Below are 18,245 nucleotides of genomic sequence, written 5' to 3'. Positions count from 1 at the left end.
GCTGTGTGGAGGCAGCAGCCAAGTCACCAGCATCTGTGAACCCCTCCCCAGCATGTGTGCGCCCCGTCCTGCACGTGAACTTTCCACTCTCAGGATGATGGTGGTGGACAAGTGTGGGTTTTTCAGGATAGTATGGCTGTGCTTTCACCCAGTGATGAACAAAGATGATAAACAAGGCCTGGGTGATGGCACAAGCTGGATCACGATACTCAAATTACAATGAAATAATCTCTTATGATGTTTTCAGTCCATGGAAAAACTAAATTTTGGTCCCAAGCCCAAAAATTATAATTTCTAGTGGAGAACTCCAGCTGCTTTTATTGTTGTTTATGCTTGTTATGTGCTGGCCCTACTGCAAAATCCTCTGACCTTCTATGTCTGTCCAGTTCTGCTGCCACTCTCCAAACGTCCCCCTTCACCAAGGAACATGCATATGCCGTCTCTGGTCATGGTGGTATTGAATAGCACCAGTTGGGAAACCTTGGCTGTCGTAACTTCACCAAAATACAAGTGGGCACAGAGAACGTATGTACAAGGGAAAGAAAAAAAAAAAAGCTGAAAAATATGGTAAAGACACAATTTAAAAAATACAGAGATTTGAAGGTGTTAAAATGCCTTAATAATTATTGGAAGATGTGTCACTACCCCCTAGCCAGCTCCGTCTCAGTCAAGACCTGACCAGCAAAGCCACTCACTTGTGTCTGCCAGACTAGTCGCGCTGCGACACTTCAGTGTTGTGACATGAAATTTGGCTAGGCCAAAACAGATAAAACCCATCAGTTTTTAGTGATGCTTTTTACTGTTACAACAGTAACAGTTGTGTTACTCTGACTTCACTGAAACATAATGTGTTGGAAATTAAGCAATCACCGTAGCTGTCTATTAGAGAGTAACATTTCAGAGTTGTAGCTGGACTAGGCAGTCTGAACTACTACACATCGAGTGCTGCTGGTCCAGTGCGTGTTAGGGGCCAAATGATGAAGAGCAGCTATACTTGATCTGGTGTTTATGAAGAAGGAATTAAAGGTTGTCTCAAAAAAATATGGTTGGTCTGGCGGGAACCAGGTAATCAGAAATGTATTTTGCATTACTCTTGAACTGGGAATGTGACAGGGCAGGGAGTTGCTGGTCAGCAGGGAATGGCAACAGGTGTCATCTCCTTGGATATTACCATTTTGGGATGAAGGAAACAAAACCAGCATGTTCCGGCACCCTCGAGATCTTGGTGTGCCGAACAAAAATGGGTCTGGAAGTCTTAAAATAGAACAAGATCAGCTGCATTACTTTGGTTTTGTGAGTATGGGGTTACATCCAAACTCCTCCTCCTCCTCACTGGCTCCATTGGTATCCTCCTTGGTGGGGAGGAGGATCTCCTTTCCGTGTCAAAATCCGGATTACTGGGTTTCATGCAATAGGCTTGCTGGAATGCTCCCGCACTGGGGCGGCAGGCTTTGGGGCGCTGGCTGTACGCGCCCGCCAGACCGCGCTGTGGTCCCCAGCTCGCCCCGCTCCCCGCGGCGGCACTGCCGGCCCCTGCTAGCTAGGGGCGCCCGCTGCCCGAGGCGCCGGCTCCGCTCCGCTTCCCCGCCGCGGGGAGGAGGAGGAGGAAGAGGAGGAGGAGGAGGAGGAGGAGGATGCTCCAGTGGGGCTGAGCGGGCGTCCCCTCACGGAGGCGCCTTTCGCGGGTGCTTCCGAGCCGCGGGCAGCCGCGCACCCCTGCGCCCGGCTCCGGCTCCCGCTCCCGCTCCCGGCGGCGACGCCCGGCCGCTGCCGCTGCGCTCCGGGTCCGGCCGCGGGAAGCGGGGCTGCCCCGGCTCTCCCCGTCCCCGGCGCAGCCGGGGTCCGGCCAGCCCCCGCGCCACCTGTAGCCCTCTCGCCCCCCCGCCCCGGGGCAGGGCCCGTGGAGGGGCCGGGGCGGCCGCCGCCCGGCTGCGGCTCCGGCTCCGGCTCCATCTCCAGCGCCGGCCCCGGCCCGGGCTCGGGCTCGGGCTCGGGCTCGGGCTCGGGCGGCGCGGCCGCATCCTGCGCAGCGGCGGCGGGCGGGGCAGCGGAGGGGGCGGGAGGCGGAGAGGCCCGGCCACCATTTAAAGCGGTAGCGGCGCGGCGCGGCTCCCCAGTGCCGTGCTGCCGCGGAGCGCGGCGGAGGCAGCCGCGGCCAGGGCGGGCGGGAGCGGCCGACCCCCCCCCCCCCCCCCCGCCCATCCCGCCCCGCCGCCCCGGCCCCTCCGGGCTGCATGAAGGCGCAGGGGAGCGCGGGCGGGAGAGCGGGGCATCGCCCGGGGCATCGCCCGGGCGGCGGCGGCGGCAGCACCATGGTCCGGCTGGGCAGGCTCCTGCGGCTCCTGACTCTGATGAAGTTGCCCTGCTGCCTGCTGGAGTTCCTGCTCTCGGAGGCGGCCCAGGGGCAGGAGATGTACGCGCCCCACTCCATCCGGCTGGAGGGGGACATCACCCTGGGCGGCCTCTTCCCCGTCCACGCCAAGGGCCCCCCGGGCGTGCCCTGCGGGGACATCAAGAAGGAGAACGGCATCCACAGGCTGGAGGCGATGCTCTACGCCCTGGACCAGATCAACAGCGACCCGGACCTGCTGCCCAATGTCACGCTGGGCGCGCGCATCCTGGACACCTGCTCCCGAGACACCTACGCGCTGGAGCAGTCCCTCACCTTCGTCCAGGCTCTCATCCAGAAGGACACCTCCGACGTGAGGTGCACCAACGGGGAGCCGCCCGTGTTCGTCAAGCCGGAAAAAGTAGTTGGAGTGATCGGGGCGTCGGGAAGTTCAGTGTCCATTATGGTGGCCAACATCCTCCGGCTCTTCCAGGTAGGGCTGCGCGGCGCCGGGCCGGGCGGGTCGCGGAGCTCCTTCCCGGCCGTGCCGGGCCGTGCCGCGGGGCTCTGCCCGCCGGGGACGGGCGGTGCAGGCGCCCGCGGCCGCCCGCCGCTTTGAACTCCGTTCGTGCCCCTTCAGGTGCTTCATTTGCCTCCCCTCCGAAGCATCTTGTTTCCCTCCCAGCCACCCTCTCTGTTTCAGCATCCTCCCCCGTCTCCCTTCTCCACGGTGCATGGCACTTTCTGGATTCATCGCCCCATTTGCAAGAAGCAATCCGTGAAGGGAAAGGAGGAGAGGAAAAAAAAAAAAAAAAGCGATTATTGAGATGGGTTTGCGTTAGAGAGAAATATGGCTCGGCAGAGATGCGGGCGCAAGGCAGCGGGAGCACGGCCGGGACGGGCTTCGCGCATGAGATTTCCACGCCGTGCGAGGGCAGGGTGCCGGCAGCGCCGCAGCCGCCCCCGTCGCGGGGGTCAGGGGGGGCTTTCCCCGGCGGCACTTGGCGGAGACGGGGCTGCGCCGGGCAACTCCAGGCGCCCAACTGCTTTCCGGGGCCGGGCCGGGCTCCCTCTGCCCTCCCGGAGGGTACGGAGCCGGCCCAGACTCCCCCGTTGGACGGAGGCGGCGGAGGGGATGGGGAGCGCGGCCGTCCCGGGGGCCGGGGGCGGCTGGCCGGGCTCCGGCTGCAAGCCCGGGAGCGCCGCTCCGCTCCGCGCCGGCGGCCGAGGCTCCGGCGGCTCTCGCAAGCGCCGAGGGCTGAGCAGAGCCGGCGGATTAAAGCACCGTGCGTGTGTGCGTGTGCGGGGGAGATGCGCTGCAGCGCCTGCCCGTGCCGCTGCTCCCCCCGGAGCGCGCCGCGATCGTGCCCCTCTCGGCGCCGGGCCTCAGCCTCGCTGACTGTCGGGGCGCGGAGACCTGTCCCCGTCCCCTCCCCCGGGCTGCATCCTCCTGCCCTTCTCCGGCGCCCCAAGTCCGGGAGAGGGCATCTGTCCGGGGCGGAGCCGGGGTTTGGTTCCCCGGCGGCAGGGGTGGGGGTGTCCCGCCGGGGGTGGGGGTGTCCCCCCGGGGCGCTGGGTGCAGCCGCCGGAGCCCGGCAGCGAGCACCGGCTGCTCCTCGGCAGCGATTGCGGGTGCAGTGACAGTGACAGAACCGCCACCAGATGCATCGTGAGCAGCGGAGTTTCTCGCTTCCTATCCTACGCCTTCGCATGCGGAAGGTGGTGGTGGTGTTTATTTTTATTTTTGTGCAGCGGGCGGAGAGATCCCCCGCTTTTCCCAGCTGGAAACTTGTGAGGTTTTCACGGCAAATCCACTCTTCTGCTGTCAGCAGTCGTCGTTACTCCTTATTCCCATCTGGCTGTCAGTGCCAGGTACGGCCGTCACATGCAAGACAAATGGAGCGATGCGCCTTCTCCCGTCACTGCCCTGTGCGCTGCCCAGCCGGACTCGGTCCTGTCCATTTTCCCGAAAGAACATTAAGGATCTGGTTTTGTTTTTCTTGCTCGCCTCCCCCTCTTGGCAAATTAAAATGCGACTTGTACTGCTTCTGGATTCAGCGGTGTACTGAATCTCTAACAATTTGTGCAGCTTTAACATGCCGGTCTTCGTATTGAAATGCTACCTCCGAGAAAGCAGCCCCGCTCCTGTGTGCGAGCAAGCTTGGCATCGCTAGGTACACTGTACTTATTTCTGTTCGAGACTTCTTGCATTACAAACACCCCTTCCTGGGCTGCAAAACAGATGATCTCATGTTCTGCTTGAGCTGGAGCCGAGAAGCTTGGAGGGATGCGAGCGGTGCTGAAGTTCTGCCGAAGTACTGGCTCAGCAGACGCTGATCTGCTGTAGACTTCCACCAGCCAGTAGATTGAAATTCGCCAGCTGTTTTGTACTGAATCTCATTCAAGAGCAAATCCTGGGCGCTCTGTACTGAGATCTCGCTCAGAAGGAAATCCTGGGCACCGGGAGCCTTTTGTATAATGCCACAATACCTGCAAAATCTTTGGTGATATGTTATGTAATGGAGTTTGCAGAAAATAAGACATTTGGGCAGTTTCTGCATGTAGAGATATTTATATAAATCTAAATATTTTAATGTATTATGACTAAGCATCTGTTCAAAATTGCTTTTTAACCAAAGCATCCAGAAAGCAGAAGCTGGTACATACTGAGAGAGATTTTACTGAATATGTATTTTTACAAGCTTGGTTCTCCATTCTTTAAGCAGATTTTTCATGCACTAAAACTGTTCCCTGTTGTCGTCTCCTCCTTCAAAACACAGTTCAGAACATGTCCTGGCCAGAGAGAAATGAGAGAGGAGGAGAACTGGGCCTATTAAGCAACTAAGCACTGTTGCGAGGGGGTGGGTGAGAAGCTATAAGTTACTGGAAAGAAAAACCCAACCAACTACCCAACCACAAAAAAACTTATTAACCTAAATACTTTCTCAAATGCATGAGCTGTTGCAGCCAGCTTGCTTCTCATGGGTCACTGTAGGTTTTACTGACCGTGGCAGTGGTGAAGGGTGGGTAAATAGCTCTTGAACACTTATTTTCATGCCCAAACTGCCTTTTCCCTAACATCTCCTAGATGAAAACTCTTTTCATATTTGGAGGCCTCTGCAAAGAAATCTTACTCACTAGTGTTTACATTTCTCTGACAGTATCTTGGAAGAGAAGTATTTGTACTCTACCTTAATGTAGGGAGAATATATATATATATATATATATATATATATTTATATTTATATATATATATAAAACCCATACAGAGCACAGTGGGGTTCCTCAGCCAGCTGCTGATGCTTAAGGGGCTTTCCCTCCAGGATGGGTAAGATTTAGGCTATTCATCTTCCTCTCTGCATGTGAAGTTACGATATCTCTCCATGCAGCTCAGCTGTGTGTTCCCAGTCTAGCACAGAGGTTTGGGAACATCTTCAGCTAATGCCAACAGGTAGATTAGCAGGGAAAACCAGTAGTGAGGTCCTCTGGTTTGAATTCATCCGTGTAATTACTGTTTGAAGTTTTGTAGAAGCTTTCCTCTTGTAAAAAATGATGTGAAGGATCTACATTAGACTTGGGCTTTTTCCTGTGTGATGAAAGCAAAAGTCCCTCCCACTGCCTCTATATCTCTCCCCACTTATCCCTGAATTGCACCTTCGGTAGAAGATGATGGGAATAGCTGGGGTGGGGGGACTTTCCCTGGAGCCGTGGGGATGGCACTGAGTCCCAGCTGCGCACAGCTGCTGCCGGAGCGAAGGGAAGCTGTAACCCTGACTGTCTGCCTTTGACTGACATGCTCATGCTGATGGAGCGAAGCTGTCCGGGCTGCTGAGACTCAGGCTAGTCAGAGTGGGTCACTGCTCTCTGAGTCACACAGGATGTGTCAAAGCATTGGAGGTGGGCACAGGAATTGCCAATGAGAGCAGTTTGTCTCCTAAGGCCAAGTACGTGAGGATTTATCTTCCAAAATGACAACTAATGAGAGATGCAGGTGCCCTGCACAAGCACAGGGTTTAGAGGAAGGGGGAGGCTTTACACCCGAGTTCAATATTTATCATTGCCATGAACTTTGTGGGGGACCTTCCGTGAGTTACTTCAGTTAAAATGTTCAAGAGCATCCCAGCTGCGCATCAAGGTCCTATCTTCAGGAGCAAGTTAGACCCCACACCTGAGAGGCACTGAAGCACAGTTGGATGTTTAACTCGCTTTTGAAGACAACGCAGACGAGCTCTCTTCAGTTTGGCAATGGCTCACCTGGGAAGGGGTCGAGCTGGCAGGTGCCTCTGGCTGGATGCTTTATTTTTGCATCTCTGTTATTTAACGTCATCCTCTTCAGAAGCAGGGTCGTGAGTGCCCTGGCAGGAGTTAATGCGAGATAGCCCTTTCTGACTACGTCCCTCCGTAGCCAAGACCTCCTCTTCTCCTAGGGGTTGTGCCCCGTCCCTCTCCTGGACAGGGAGGGGTTGTTAAGCCGTGGCCTCGGCCTGTGTCCTCGGATTAATGCAACAGAAGGGATAATATAACGTGTGGTGGACCATGGAGATGTAAATGCGTAAATATTCAAGTATGTCAAATACAGTGACTTTTTCAAAATACAATTCTATTAGAGCATGCCAATAAATAGTATGCCAATTGTAAATTAAATATCTGTTCTAAAAATAAAACAGGAACAATTTGAAAAGCTGTTTCCCAATGCATCAGGGAGTTCAAGGCAGTATGTTTTTAGGCTGCTAGTTTTGCATTGTAAAAAGTATTGTTACTTCAGTGTCATAGCTTTCCTTACAAATTTAACTCCGTGAAATTCAATAACTATGCTGAAAAAAACTGCCAAATGTTTCATCTGTTTCATATTTTCTAGGAGTAGACCCATTGCAATATGGGGAATATCAGCACACTGATTTCTTTTTTTATACTGGAAAACTAATTTTTGGGCTCCCTCAGAACTACAGTCTTCTCATTACAAGCTTTAATAATTAACTAATTAACTGCTTCAGGTTTCTGTCGTCAGTGGATGTAATTTTAAATAGTCAATCAACAATTGTCCTTTCTTGTCTAAATACCTTTTTTCTTTTATGAGTGATGGTTCTTGCAGCTCATAGGGGTGCGTTACCAAGCCCCTTCAGGGAACTTTTTAGAATCCAGCATGGGATAAAGGAGTACAATGAGATTGGGAGTGTAAATTGAAATGCCCTGTGTATCCCTTGGGGGCTTTCGGCTATATTTCCTTCTGCGGGCACCTTTGTACTAAGTGAGAAAGATGAAAGTTGCAATCCTGCCTTCTGCTCTAGACACAATGAAGCCAGTAGAAATGTGATTATTTGGAAAGGAATACAGCTTAAAAGTGCAGCTCTGAGTTGGATGCTTCTTTTTTTCTTAGAAGAGGGTGTGCGTTTTCCAAGGCGCTCTGAGTGAGGATATCCTCTTTGCCAAAGCGGTGGTAGCCGCCTGCATCAACAAGCTGTGGCTGGCTGAGCTGCAACGTTCGAGGTGCTGTGACTGGTATCGATGGAGATTGTGGTTCTGTCTCAGCTTCTGGCTTGAGGGAAATAAATTTGGCTCTTGGCAGTCGTCAGCGCCTGTTCCTGCTGGATTTGCAGCATGGTCACGGGGAAGAAGGATAAGGGCTGTATGAGAATCGCTTTACAGAACGTGTGGTCCCGTGATTTCAAGAGATGCTTCTTAAGTGTTTGGTTTTTAATTAATTTGGTGCTGTTCATCTGATCAGTTTCTAGAAACTCCTTCACTGCAGCAAAAGTATTTGCGAACTGATTGTTCCTCCTCTCTCCCTCTAGTTTAAGTTTGCCACAGGAATATGGGATATAGGCCCAAAGGTTTCCATTTGTATAGGATCTGGGTGCAAAGCCAAAGATTCATGCTGAATCCAAAGACCACTCCTGCTGAACTTGACTTAATAAGATGTAGTAAATGGCCAATTTAATTTACTGCAGTGTACCTGCCATAGGGGGAGTCTTGGGTTGTCACGGGTATTTGGGAAGAAAACTAACATACTTTAGCACTATTTTTCTCTAGGTGTTAATATATTTTGAACTCATTACCAGTTTGTTGCATTTTCCTCTTCTAACCTTTAGTAAGACAATAGTGGTTTTAGGAAGTGGAGTAATGATGCATTTTTTTAAAGGGTATTTCAGGAAAATGATACATTTTTCAGTTAGACTCATATAGAGAATTTATCAAAAAGCTAAAAATAGGAAACAGTAAACTTCAATTCTTTGCCTCTCTTCAAAAAAATGGCCTTTGTGTTTCTCAGCAAGCTTTCATTTTAATCACCCTCTAAATATTTGTCCTTGTTGTTACTGATGCACTTAATACATGTCAACAAGCTGAGCCATGCCGTTCTACTGTATTGTTGTTGAAATATTGGGCTATAGTTAATAGATGTGGAGTCTTACTTCCTCTGTATGAATCAAAAGTAAAGGGAAATCCTTGCTTCAAGAATTCACGTTTCCATGTGGAGTTACTTATGGGAGGTTGGCAGTGCTATGAATATACTTTTCTGGAACATGGTGTTTTGGAGGTAAAATTTATTTTCTTGACAAGGCAAAATTCAATATTAGCAATAATCTCAGCTCTTAATCTGTTTTCGAGCATCTCTCTGTAGACGTTAGGAAGAAGGGACTGCAGAGAGTCGTGTGGAAGAAGAGTGGCTCTGCCAGGAGAGGGGTGCTCGCCCGTGGAGAGAGACAGAGAGGGACGATGGTGCTTGTGTGAGCAAAGGATTAGCAGATAATGGGGGCTGGCGTGGGGGGCAGCACAGGGGGACGCTGGAACGTGTCAGCTTGTACGGTGAAAGCATATATTCAGCAAGTACATTTGTGCAATTCCCAATTTACTCTTTGAAATGAAATAAGGTGACCTCTTTGGAATGACAAATGGAGGGATCATTTCAAGGCATTAATTTTTATGAAAGAAATATTGATCTGGTTTTGAATCTCATAACACTAATACTGTAAAACTACGTGTACTATATTATGTATTTTATTCTGTTAGATGAGTTTTGGTTGGATGCATTAAAACCATCCAACACAATACTCTGCATCGTAATATCAGATGTTGTTATTTCTATTTATAGTGATATTCAAATTAATCTCAATGAGTGACAATGCTGACTGTCCCAGACATAGGACTACGATGAATTTTATCATAATATTGGAAGATACGAAGCATGTAATTAAGGCTGTTTGGAGAGCATGGAATCCAATATAGTCAGGTCATTAGTGTGGTGGAGTGGGTATCCAGGCAGAGAGAAATCTGAAGAAAAACAAGTATTTCTAAAGCCTTCCTCGTTACTGATGATTCACAAGGTCCTATAAAGCCCATCTGCTGAAGGCAGTAGAGGTATTCTGAATCATCACCAATTTAGGTGAGAATAAAGCATGGTCCTATTATGGACCACTAAAATATGGTAGCCCTGCCCTGCCCCAGGCCACCGGTCACTCATGCACAGTCACCACGCATTTTGCCTTGCTGGAGTAACTCTCACGCCTGCAGAGCTAGCATAGTTCTTCCATGCAATTGTACTACATCAGGAAGGGAGACTTGGCATGACAGCAATTAATATGTAGGAATGGTCTAAAAGCTCTTTAATTTCTGTGTCCCCATGTCACGGGGCTGTTGTGCTACCCCTGCACAGCCAGCACAGCAGAGGTTGCCATGGCACTTTTTTTTTTTTTTCCCAGCTTGGGGGCTGCTGAGCATGGTGGAACTGGTACTGAGGTGCGGCGTCCGGGCTCCCGTGTGCTGTATTTTGTGACAAAGCCCTTCGCTGGCACCACGTAGATGGAGATCCGGTGGCAGGGTGCAGGATGGTGCACCCCAAGCACGCCTACAGCGGGGCGGCTGCCGAGACCTCCTCACCGGGGTCTCACTCCTTCTCCAGGGGGCAAGTGCCTCCATTTGACAGAATTTGACAAGTGGTGTTACATTTCCAGAGAAACTGTAACTCCAGCAGTGTTGCCCAGCTTCCCTCTAATTTAGTCTATATTGTGATAAGTTATGCTTTTGCTGTGTCATTTGGGATGTTCGGGAGAGGCATTAGCATGCTGTATGAATGCGAGTGTGTTGCGAAGTATATATCGTCTTATTCCTTGGCTGACGGGGTAATGCAGGCCAATGCCTCACTTCCAAGTACTTTTAAATGAACTTGGCAAGCATGCCCAAAGCCCTGTGAAGTGCTCCTAATTAGAGATCGCCTTTCTCCTTGCGTTGAGATCATGTGAAGCACTTAGACTACCTGGCCTCTGATTTAAATGGGAAGAGAAGGCAGACTTGGGAGCCCTTCCCTTCTGAGTGCCGTGCGCTGCCTGGTGTGGCACAGATAAAATCTTTTCACATGTAGGGCACATCAAATAGCTCTATTTTTGTTAAAAGGATAGCCTGACCTGTGGGGGTGGGGGGAGACAGTTAGGAGCAGTCTTAGGTTGCAAGTTTTCATTCTGATGATGCTTCTGCTTAATGTCTATGAATATGTTTGTGTATGTAGGTGTGTTATATATATATACTTGCATATATATAAAAATATTTTTTGTAGATATTTGTCTTGTAAACATAAGTGACCTGTCTTTTAACATCTTCCTCAGGGATGAGGCTGGGAAGGGGAGAGCAGGCACCAGTGCCGGGCCATGGTGGGCAAGGAGGGGATGGAGCACCCTTCCACTTTCGTTGACTGCCACTGCTGTCTGTGTGCCGACAGTCGTGTCACCTGCTTATTTGGCTTTTCAATTCTGTCTGTCTCACATTATTATGATGTTAGGACTCAGAAGAATCAATGATGTGTGATTAATAGAGGAAAGACGTTTTAGTAATACAGAGCCACCTCAAAGGTGTTCAGCAATACAGTCAATGGGTTGTGTTCAGGCTTGGCTGTTCCTGCCTGGGAAGTGAGTGAAGGGAGGACAGGCAGAAGCCGTGACGGAAAATGGGGAAGAGCGTGGAGAGGTTGGCATGTGGCTGGTGCAGGGTGAGAGGGTGCTGGAAGGAGGATGCTCTGCGGGACCAGCTCTCCCTCTCCTCCCACCAGCAGGAGCCTCAGGTCTTCCCCCGGGAGCAGCTGGGGTGGCTTTCTGGACCCTGGCATGGGCAGAGAGGATGGCCAACAAGGCTGTGGTGGCTCTTCCCTTTGTGGCAGGCTACTGGCCATGTGCCTACCACCTTGGTCTCTGCCTAGAGGCTGCTCTGACGGATCAAAGGGAGAGTCAAGGTTGGGGTGGAGGAGCTGAGAGTGGTCACTGTGCAGCACATTGTCGTGGTGAGGGAATCAGCCAAGGTTGAGTCCAGTATCTGCGCAGCCCAGATCAGCGCCAGGTGGTGACACAGGAGCTCCAGGGAGGGCACAGCCCTGTTGGCGTGTCACGCGGTGGGTAACTGGCATGGGGCCACTCACCTTAGCCCAAGGGCAATGCCTTGCTGGAGCTGCTTTACTGCTTCCAGTTCAAAAGCCAGATAATCTGGACCTGGCTTTGGTGTGATCCCTGTGCTCCCCTGCCTGCTGTAGATATGCCCTTAGATCTTGCTCTTACAGTTTTACAGCTGGTTTTGGCCTTTCACTTGCGGGTATAACAACTGCTGACAAAGACAAAACCTTAAGCTGGAGTTGTCCTGAAAAATGACTTTGATGCAGGTTCTCCTCAAGTGGGTTGATACAAACCCGTATCTCTACTTCCTTCGTTAGAGATGTCACATTTCTGTGGCTGATAGCCCGATGTAGCAAACAGCCCAGCACTGCTCGGGGTGCCCGCAGCCGGCGGGGTTCAGAGATATGAGCCCCGTGGAACGAGCAAGCATTGCCACTGTCAGTGCTGCAGCCTTAATGGGAGCTGAAGGGCGAGCTGAGCTCTGCGCTGCCTTTAAACACCCCTTGTCACTGGAAATGTAAAAAAGTTGATTGCAGCGTGGTTATAGGGGCTTTCCAGGGCTAGCTGGAAAAGTCATCCTTTTTGTTCATAAAGCAAATTTCAGTTATAGAATTGATGGTGTGAAAGTGAATATAGATCCCTGCATGTGATTTTTATAGCAGCCGTTTATTACTAGCCTACACAAAAGCCCTAATCCTAACTTTTCTTAGAAGAGTGCCCATACATAAATAGGACTATAAATCCAAAGATTGTAGAGGACAGAAACACACACTTATCTTAGCACAGTTTTCCAGTGTTTTCTTTGGATGCTGCAGCACTGGCTGATGTCGGTGGGAAGGCAGCGAGCTGGACAAGGATCTGGCTGATGCACGTGGACAGCTTCAGGCATCCCTTTGTCCTGGTACCGTCCCCTCGACCTCTCGCTCCGGCCCCTCGTGTGCTCCCCTCCCGTTTTCTGGGGGCAGAGGTTCTTGGCGTGGCTCCTGCCGCCGACTCCTTCAGCGGTGGTTCTCCGTACTCGTGGTGAGTCCCTGATCGGAGATGGGACCTATATAGCCAGGCTGGCCCTAGCAGATGCTTGCCTAAGTTCTTTTATAAACTCTTCTGAAGAATATTCTACAACCTCCATGAAAGACTATTTTTTTCCCCCTCTTAATAGCCAGCTTTTATCCTCTTTGCTGGAAATTTTCCTGGTTTTGTTTTGACTGTACTTTCACAGCAGGCTGTGAGGCTTAAGTGCAACACAAGATGCAATAGGTATCTTCCTAAAGCAAGACTTTTGCTCTTCCTTCTGTGCTGGAAGTTAGGTACAAAAAGTAGAGGTTTTGAATGCTTTAGTGGGAGACATTTATCTGCAAGATTAACATACACTCAGCTGGGACTTGTGAAACTCCATCTCTGTGTGATTCAGGCTCGAGATGTTAGCCTAAATTTCCAATGGTCTGGATGGGTACTAGTGGTTATTTTAAATTCTCTCTCATCCCAGTGATGCATTTCCAGTGTAGACTACCTGTGTTACAAAACAACCAAACAAAAATCCCACAAGAAGTTTGCGTCCACAATAGCCCTTGTTTAAAGAACTGAAAATTTTCCAAATGAAGAAAATAATAAAATACCAATTCTCTCTATTCATTATCTTTGGAGAGGACAGAGGGTTCAGGATCTCAGGAGACCTTTGTGCCTACATTGTCTCAGATGGAAATGCTCAGGTTCGGTGCCTTGCAAGCTTGTTTTCTCTGCTGCCATTTTAGAATTTGTGTGAAGTAAAGCATTCTGCAAGCTCATATGCAGAAGATTTTCTAATAAATTTATTATTTCATAAATATTTTAATAACAGTAATTATGCATTCATCAGAATGGAGATTTGTTTCAATGTCATTAAATTCAGCCTCATAATTATATGCATGGTATTTTTGCACACAGTACAAACTGAGTGCAATTGCTTTGTAAATGTATTGCAGCACTTGGCGACAAAGGAGGAATTTACATCTTTGCAGGATTGTTGTCTCCAGCTATTGGCATGTCCAATATACCAAGACGAGCAGGACAGCAGGAAATTTTCTTCTATGAGAATGGAGGATTTGGGCCTTAAAAAGTGCAGCAGGCTTCTATTTCCAGCAACAACAGCCGATGAGCTCCTTAATACAAGATCACAGATAAAATGCAAATTGTGAGATGCAGAGGTGCCAGTTGCGCCACAGCTGATGCGATTGTGCCAAAACCGCACAGACTTCGGCGGGCCACTCCGGGAGCCCTGTTGGCACACACCGTGACAGTCACCACTGCTTGCTGGGCTATCAAAATGCTGCTAAGATTGACACACATTTACTTTTGAAATAAATGTATAAATTATTTTTGTGATGAATCTGTACTTTTTTTTAACACAAATTAATTTTTAGACATCTTGAGATTAACAGAGATAAGTTAGTATTAGAAGTTCTGTTGCCAAAGAAGGCTTGACTAGACTGACTACAAGTCTGATAGCAAATTCCCTTTTCACTGTGAATATGCCCCTTTATCCTGGGAGAGCCATGCATTTGCTTGGCTTGATAAACACAACTTGGTAAGCTTAATCAACATTTTTGTTTTCAGTCATGATATCAGAGACCGCTAATATTTAGTCCCAGTAATACAAGACCCCATGTAACATACTTTAAACACTGAGGATAGGTATAAGCGTATACTCTCCAATTTAAAAGTGAGACAAAGATCATCTTTTTTCCAGGATGAGCTCAACTGGCTGTGGATGTTTGATAAATCTCTAATGCTCATCTTGAGCTGTGACAGTGTATACCATGTATCTCAGTACTTCAATATTCAAATACTCAGTATTTTAGTACTTCCATATTAAAAAAAAAAAAAATCAAAGGCGACTTGATCGAATCCCACATATCAGCCTGTATCTTGTGTACCTCCAGGACAACATGGAGTTTAGTATTCACTGTGTTACATTCTCCATTGATTCCCCAGTCCCCATCCTTCAGCACTTGAATTTTCTTTGACGCTCAGGTCCATAACCACCTCTCTTGTGCTGTAACGTGTATTCTGGCTGCATCCAGCACTTGCTGCTACTCTCTCCATAAAACTTCAAAGTTCAGAACTTGCATCTCGGCTGATGCAGCCAGAACAACCTGTGTTGCCTCCACACCTTCCTGTCCTTCCTATTGCGTATGAAATGGAGTTGATAAAGGCCTCTCGGGAGTATTATTAATGTAACCTTCCTTATCGTGTCTTTTCCACTTGCTGTTTATCTTGCATTTTCTATCCGTACCTGCAGGGATAACCCTTCCCACCCTGCCTGCCCTCACATGAGGATGCGTTGGGACCACGGCTTCCCAGAGGACCACCCACCTATTCCTGGTTAACAAGGGCTGATGGCATAGCTGGGTTTATTCAATTTAAAAAAGTGATTCTGTATGGTTGGGGTCGAGTTCCCTGCTGATGGATGTAAGTGGAGCTCTGACAGCTTACACCAGCTGAGGCTTTGGCTTTCTTTTCTATGTGTTTATTCCCTTTAGAAACAGGTACAGTCCCCAGTTCTGTGATCTTTGGGGCATCAGGTACGCTGAGATGCCCTTAGTGTGTGGTCATTTCTCAGGGCAATGCATAATGAAGAGATGAATATGAGACAATAAGATACAGGTTAATCTAATGGATGGCTGAAAGCTAATACATTCTCCTGTTGTCTTGAATTTAATGACAGCTCGTAAGAGCCTAGACAGCATCACCACCAGTTTTAATTGTGCTAGTGCCTTGCTGCTATAGAGACAAGACTAAGTGCCCACAGTTGTTTCCCGTGCTGATCCCATCAAGATGGAGTCCTAATAGGTAGGATCAAGGCCAAATCCCATCTAATGAAAAAATGGCAGGAATAAATCAAAAGTTAAAGGGAAACTGTCAACTCAAATTTGGCTGGAAGTTGTTATTTTTATAGAAATAAAATCCAGCACTAATAGAGATGTTTTAGTGATTTTTAAAGAAGGTAATTTTGCGGTAGTACTTGAATGCACAGAAATGATATTGACAATAAAAATTAATTAGATGACTTTTTGTGGTTTTGTCATTTTTCTATCTGACAGCAGTACAGAAAATCTCAGAGTATTAGCGATGTAAAAGAAATTATCTTTTTAAGGTGTGTATACCACTACTACAGTGAAGGATTTTCAAGATTAGGAAAAGCTATTTTGATGTCTTGATTCCCCAGGAAGTCTGTGGCAACTGGGAGCTCCCTGCCTGTTCCAGTGTTTGAAAACATTTCCTGTAGTAAAATGTTAGTGTCCTAGGTAAGGTGATTTGTGTATTGTACGGGATTCTGGAAGTTGACACCAAAAAATTAATTTTTCGTCTGCCTGCAACAACCATGATGGCATCAGCCTTTAGGAAGCTACAGCTTGTTTTCACTTTGTTAGCTAAACTGGATATATGGAAATGGAGAAATGACTTGACTTCTTCAAGCTTGATGGAGGATGTCCAGGACAGCTGCAGAAGTAAGTCTGTAACACACCGAGATCTAGAACACATCTCAATGTGAGACCGGGTGGATGGTGTGCAGGGCTACGCAGCAGAGGTGCTGAAGACCATTGAAAGGCAGCTTTCCATCTTTAGGAATTTTTTTGTGATATATTAAACCATGAAGGGTATTAAATCCATGAAGAAATGAAAGATATCACACATATAGTTTTTCACACCTGTGATAAATGTATTTTGCTAGAGAATCAAATTGTTATTAAAAAAGCCCCCAAACCCTGTGCTTATTTTCTCAGGAAGAATCTTCCTACATTTCAGAAGAAAACAAATACCTCTAAGCACAAAAGCACTGAGGAATGAGGCTGATAACTCTTCTTTAAAATGTCCTGCTCAAGACAAGCAAAGCTTCTGCTGCTCTCTCTAAGAAATCCGTTAGTGAAATAATAATTGTTTATTCAAATGTGCATTGTAGAGCTACGTTTATGATGAATGCACGTATGTGAAATAAACCCCTTGTTTGTTCTGAGCATGCATCTGTGCTGTGCTGTACCCCTGCACTTAATATTTAAATATGTAACAACTCTTTCCTGATTATCATAACCCAGCAGTTGATCCTGGCTCAAAACTCTTACCAGCCCCAGTAAAAATGGCACATGCAGAATTAGAGCAGGGCCGTCAGCCATCACGCTGCAGCCTGGCTTTGGAGCAGATTTGGGACTCCTCTTACGGGTAATAGGAGGCGTTTGCATGTTGGCAAGCGAATGCTGCAGCAGTGAGGTAGCTGAGGTTTATCATTCATGCTCTAAACTATGAAAAAAGTTGTAACGGTTTATCAAAAATATGAACTGTTCAACGGGGTGAACTAGCTGATTTGTGGTACCTCTGTGGCAAATTATTATACACATTTCTATGCAATGGTTTATTTATACATATTGCTTTGTTTTTCCTTTTGCTACTTTTTAGAATTGAATTTTTTTAGCAATAAATGTGTGTGCTTCTCCCTCTTCCCTCCCTCCACTATTCCTCGCTCAGCTCCTAAGCAGTCTGGAAAATTGGTCTGACAGTTGATCCTAATCTCCAGGGTGAATTTTAGATAAGATGCTATTGGGTTCATGAAATGAAGTTTTTTTCTTGTGCCGTTATAAAGGTATCATGAGCTAGGCAAAACTAGCAAACCATTCTTTTTGTCTTTCCTACTGTTTTTGTAGAGCATGTTAAATCTTATCACTTAAATTATAATAAATATGGTACACATTAAAAATAACAAAAATAATGAGGTATAGTTTAAACACACAGCTAAGAGAAAACACGATCTTTCTCAGTTGAACTGTGTTTGTACTCTTCATGAATCTTTTTGTCATATTTGTTGACTGAGATTTTTTTTTTTAATGTGCTCCATGAAGACAAATTAAAAATGCCAGTTATTTAATGAAATAAAATTGCACTGAGGTTTGTCCTGCTTTACCTCTCAGTTTTGTGCTTTGCATTATACCTGGAATCCTGAAAGTTTCTCAGTGGTACTGTGGTCTGCTAAGAGGCGAGATGGAGTCTGGGCTAGAGCGCTGGTTTGCTGCGGCATTACCTGGGGAGGGTGGAAATGCACCCTGGGGTTTGGAGAGGCTGGGGATTGTCAAAGCCAGTAAGTGGAAATAAAGTACATTTCCAGTTCCTCCCATTTTCATTTTATCCCAGCCTATGTCTGTAAACCAAATCATTATATTGATTGTTACTATAAAACTTAAAAGACATTTGGTTTTTAACTGGTGATGGTCTTTTGGAGAGTGTTTCGATGGTGAAGAGTAAAGTTACAATGAATTACTCAGACCCTTTGTTTGCGGTCATCGTTCTTACCGCACCTATGCTCTTTGAGTGATAATTTTCCCGCGGTCTGTGTTTGCAGGGTCAATTCCTTAGTTCGCTTTGGGACGGCTAAATCCATGTTGACTTTGGTTGACCAGTGGGCAACGTAAGGATGCTTTGGCCCTCCTGTATTGGGAATGTTTTCTCATGGTCCATGGTGTTCCCCTGGTGACACTGGGACAGTAGATGATATGGGACCTAGTGACTCCATTGAAAAC

General features: G+C 47.8%; 1 protein-coding gene across 3 annotated transcripts in view; it reads left to right on the top strand.

Moving 5' to 3' along the window:
• Positions 1 to 2,126: 2,126 nt before the first annotated feature.
• Positions 2,127 to 18,245, top strand: part of GRM7 (glutamate metabotropic receptor 7) — a 314,851-nt gene continuing 298,732 nt past the window's right edge. For all 3 annotated transcript variants that reach the window (XM_075514164.1, XM_075514166.1, XM_075514165.1), the window contains exon 1: positions 2,127 to 2,822. In XM_075514164.1, coding sequence (XP_075370279.1) covers positions 2,235 to 2,822 — 588 coding nt within the window. In that variant the 5' untranslated portion in view covers positions 2,127 to 2,234. The remainder of the gene's footprint in view (positions 2,823 to 18,245) is intronic.

Source organism: Mycteria americana, chromosome 11 (assembly GCF_035582795.1).
Source record: "Mycteria americana isolate JAX WOST 10 ecotype Jacksonville Zoo and Gardens chromosome 11, USCA_MyAme_1.0, whole genome shotgun sequence".
Lineage (NCBI taxonomy): Eukaryota > Metazoa > Chordata > Aves > Ciconiiformes > Ciconiidae > Mycteria > Mycteria americana.
This window is presented reverse-complemented; position numbering and strand designations above follow the sequence as displayed.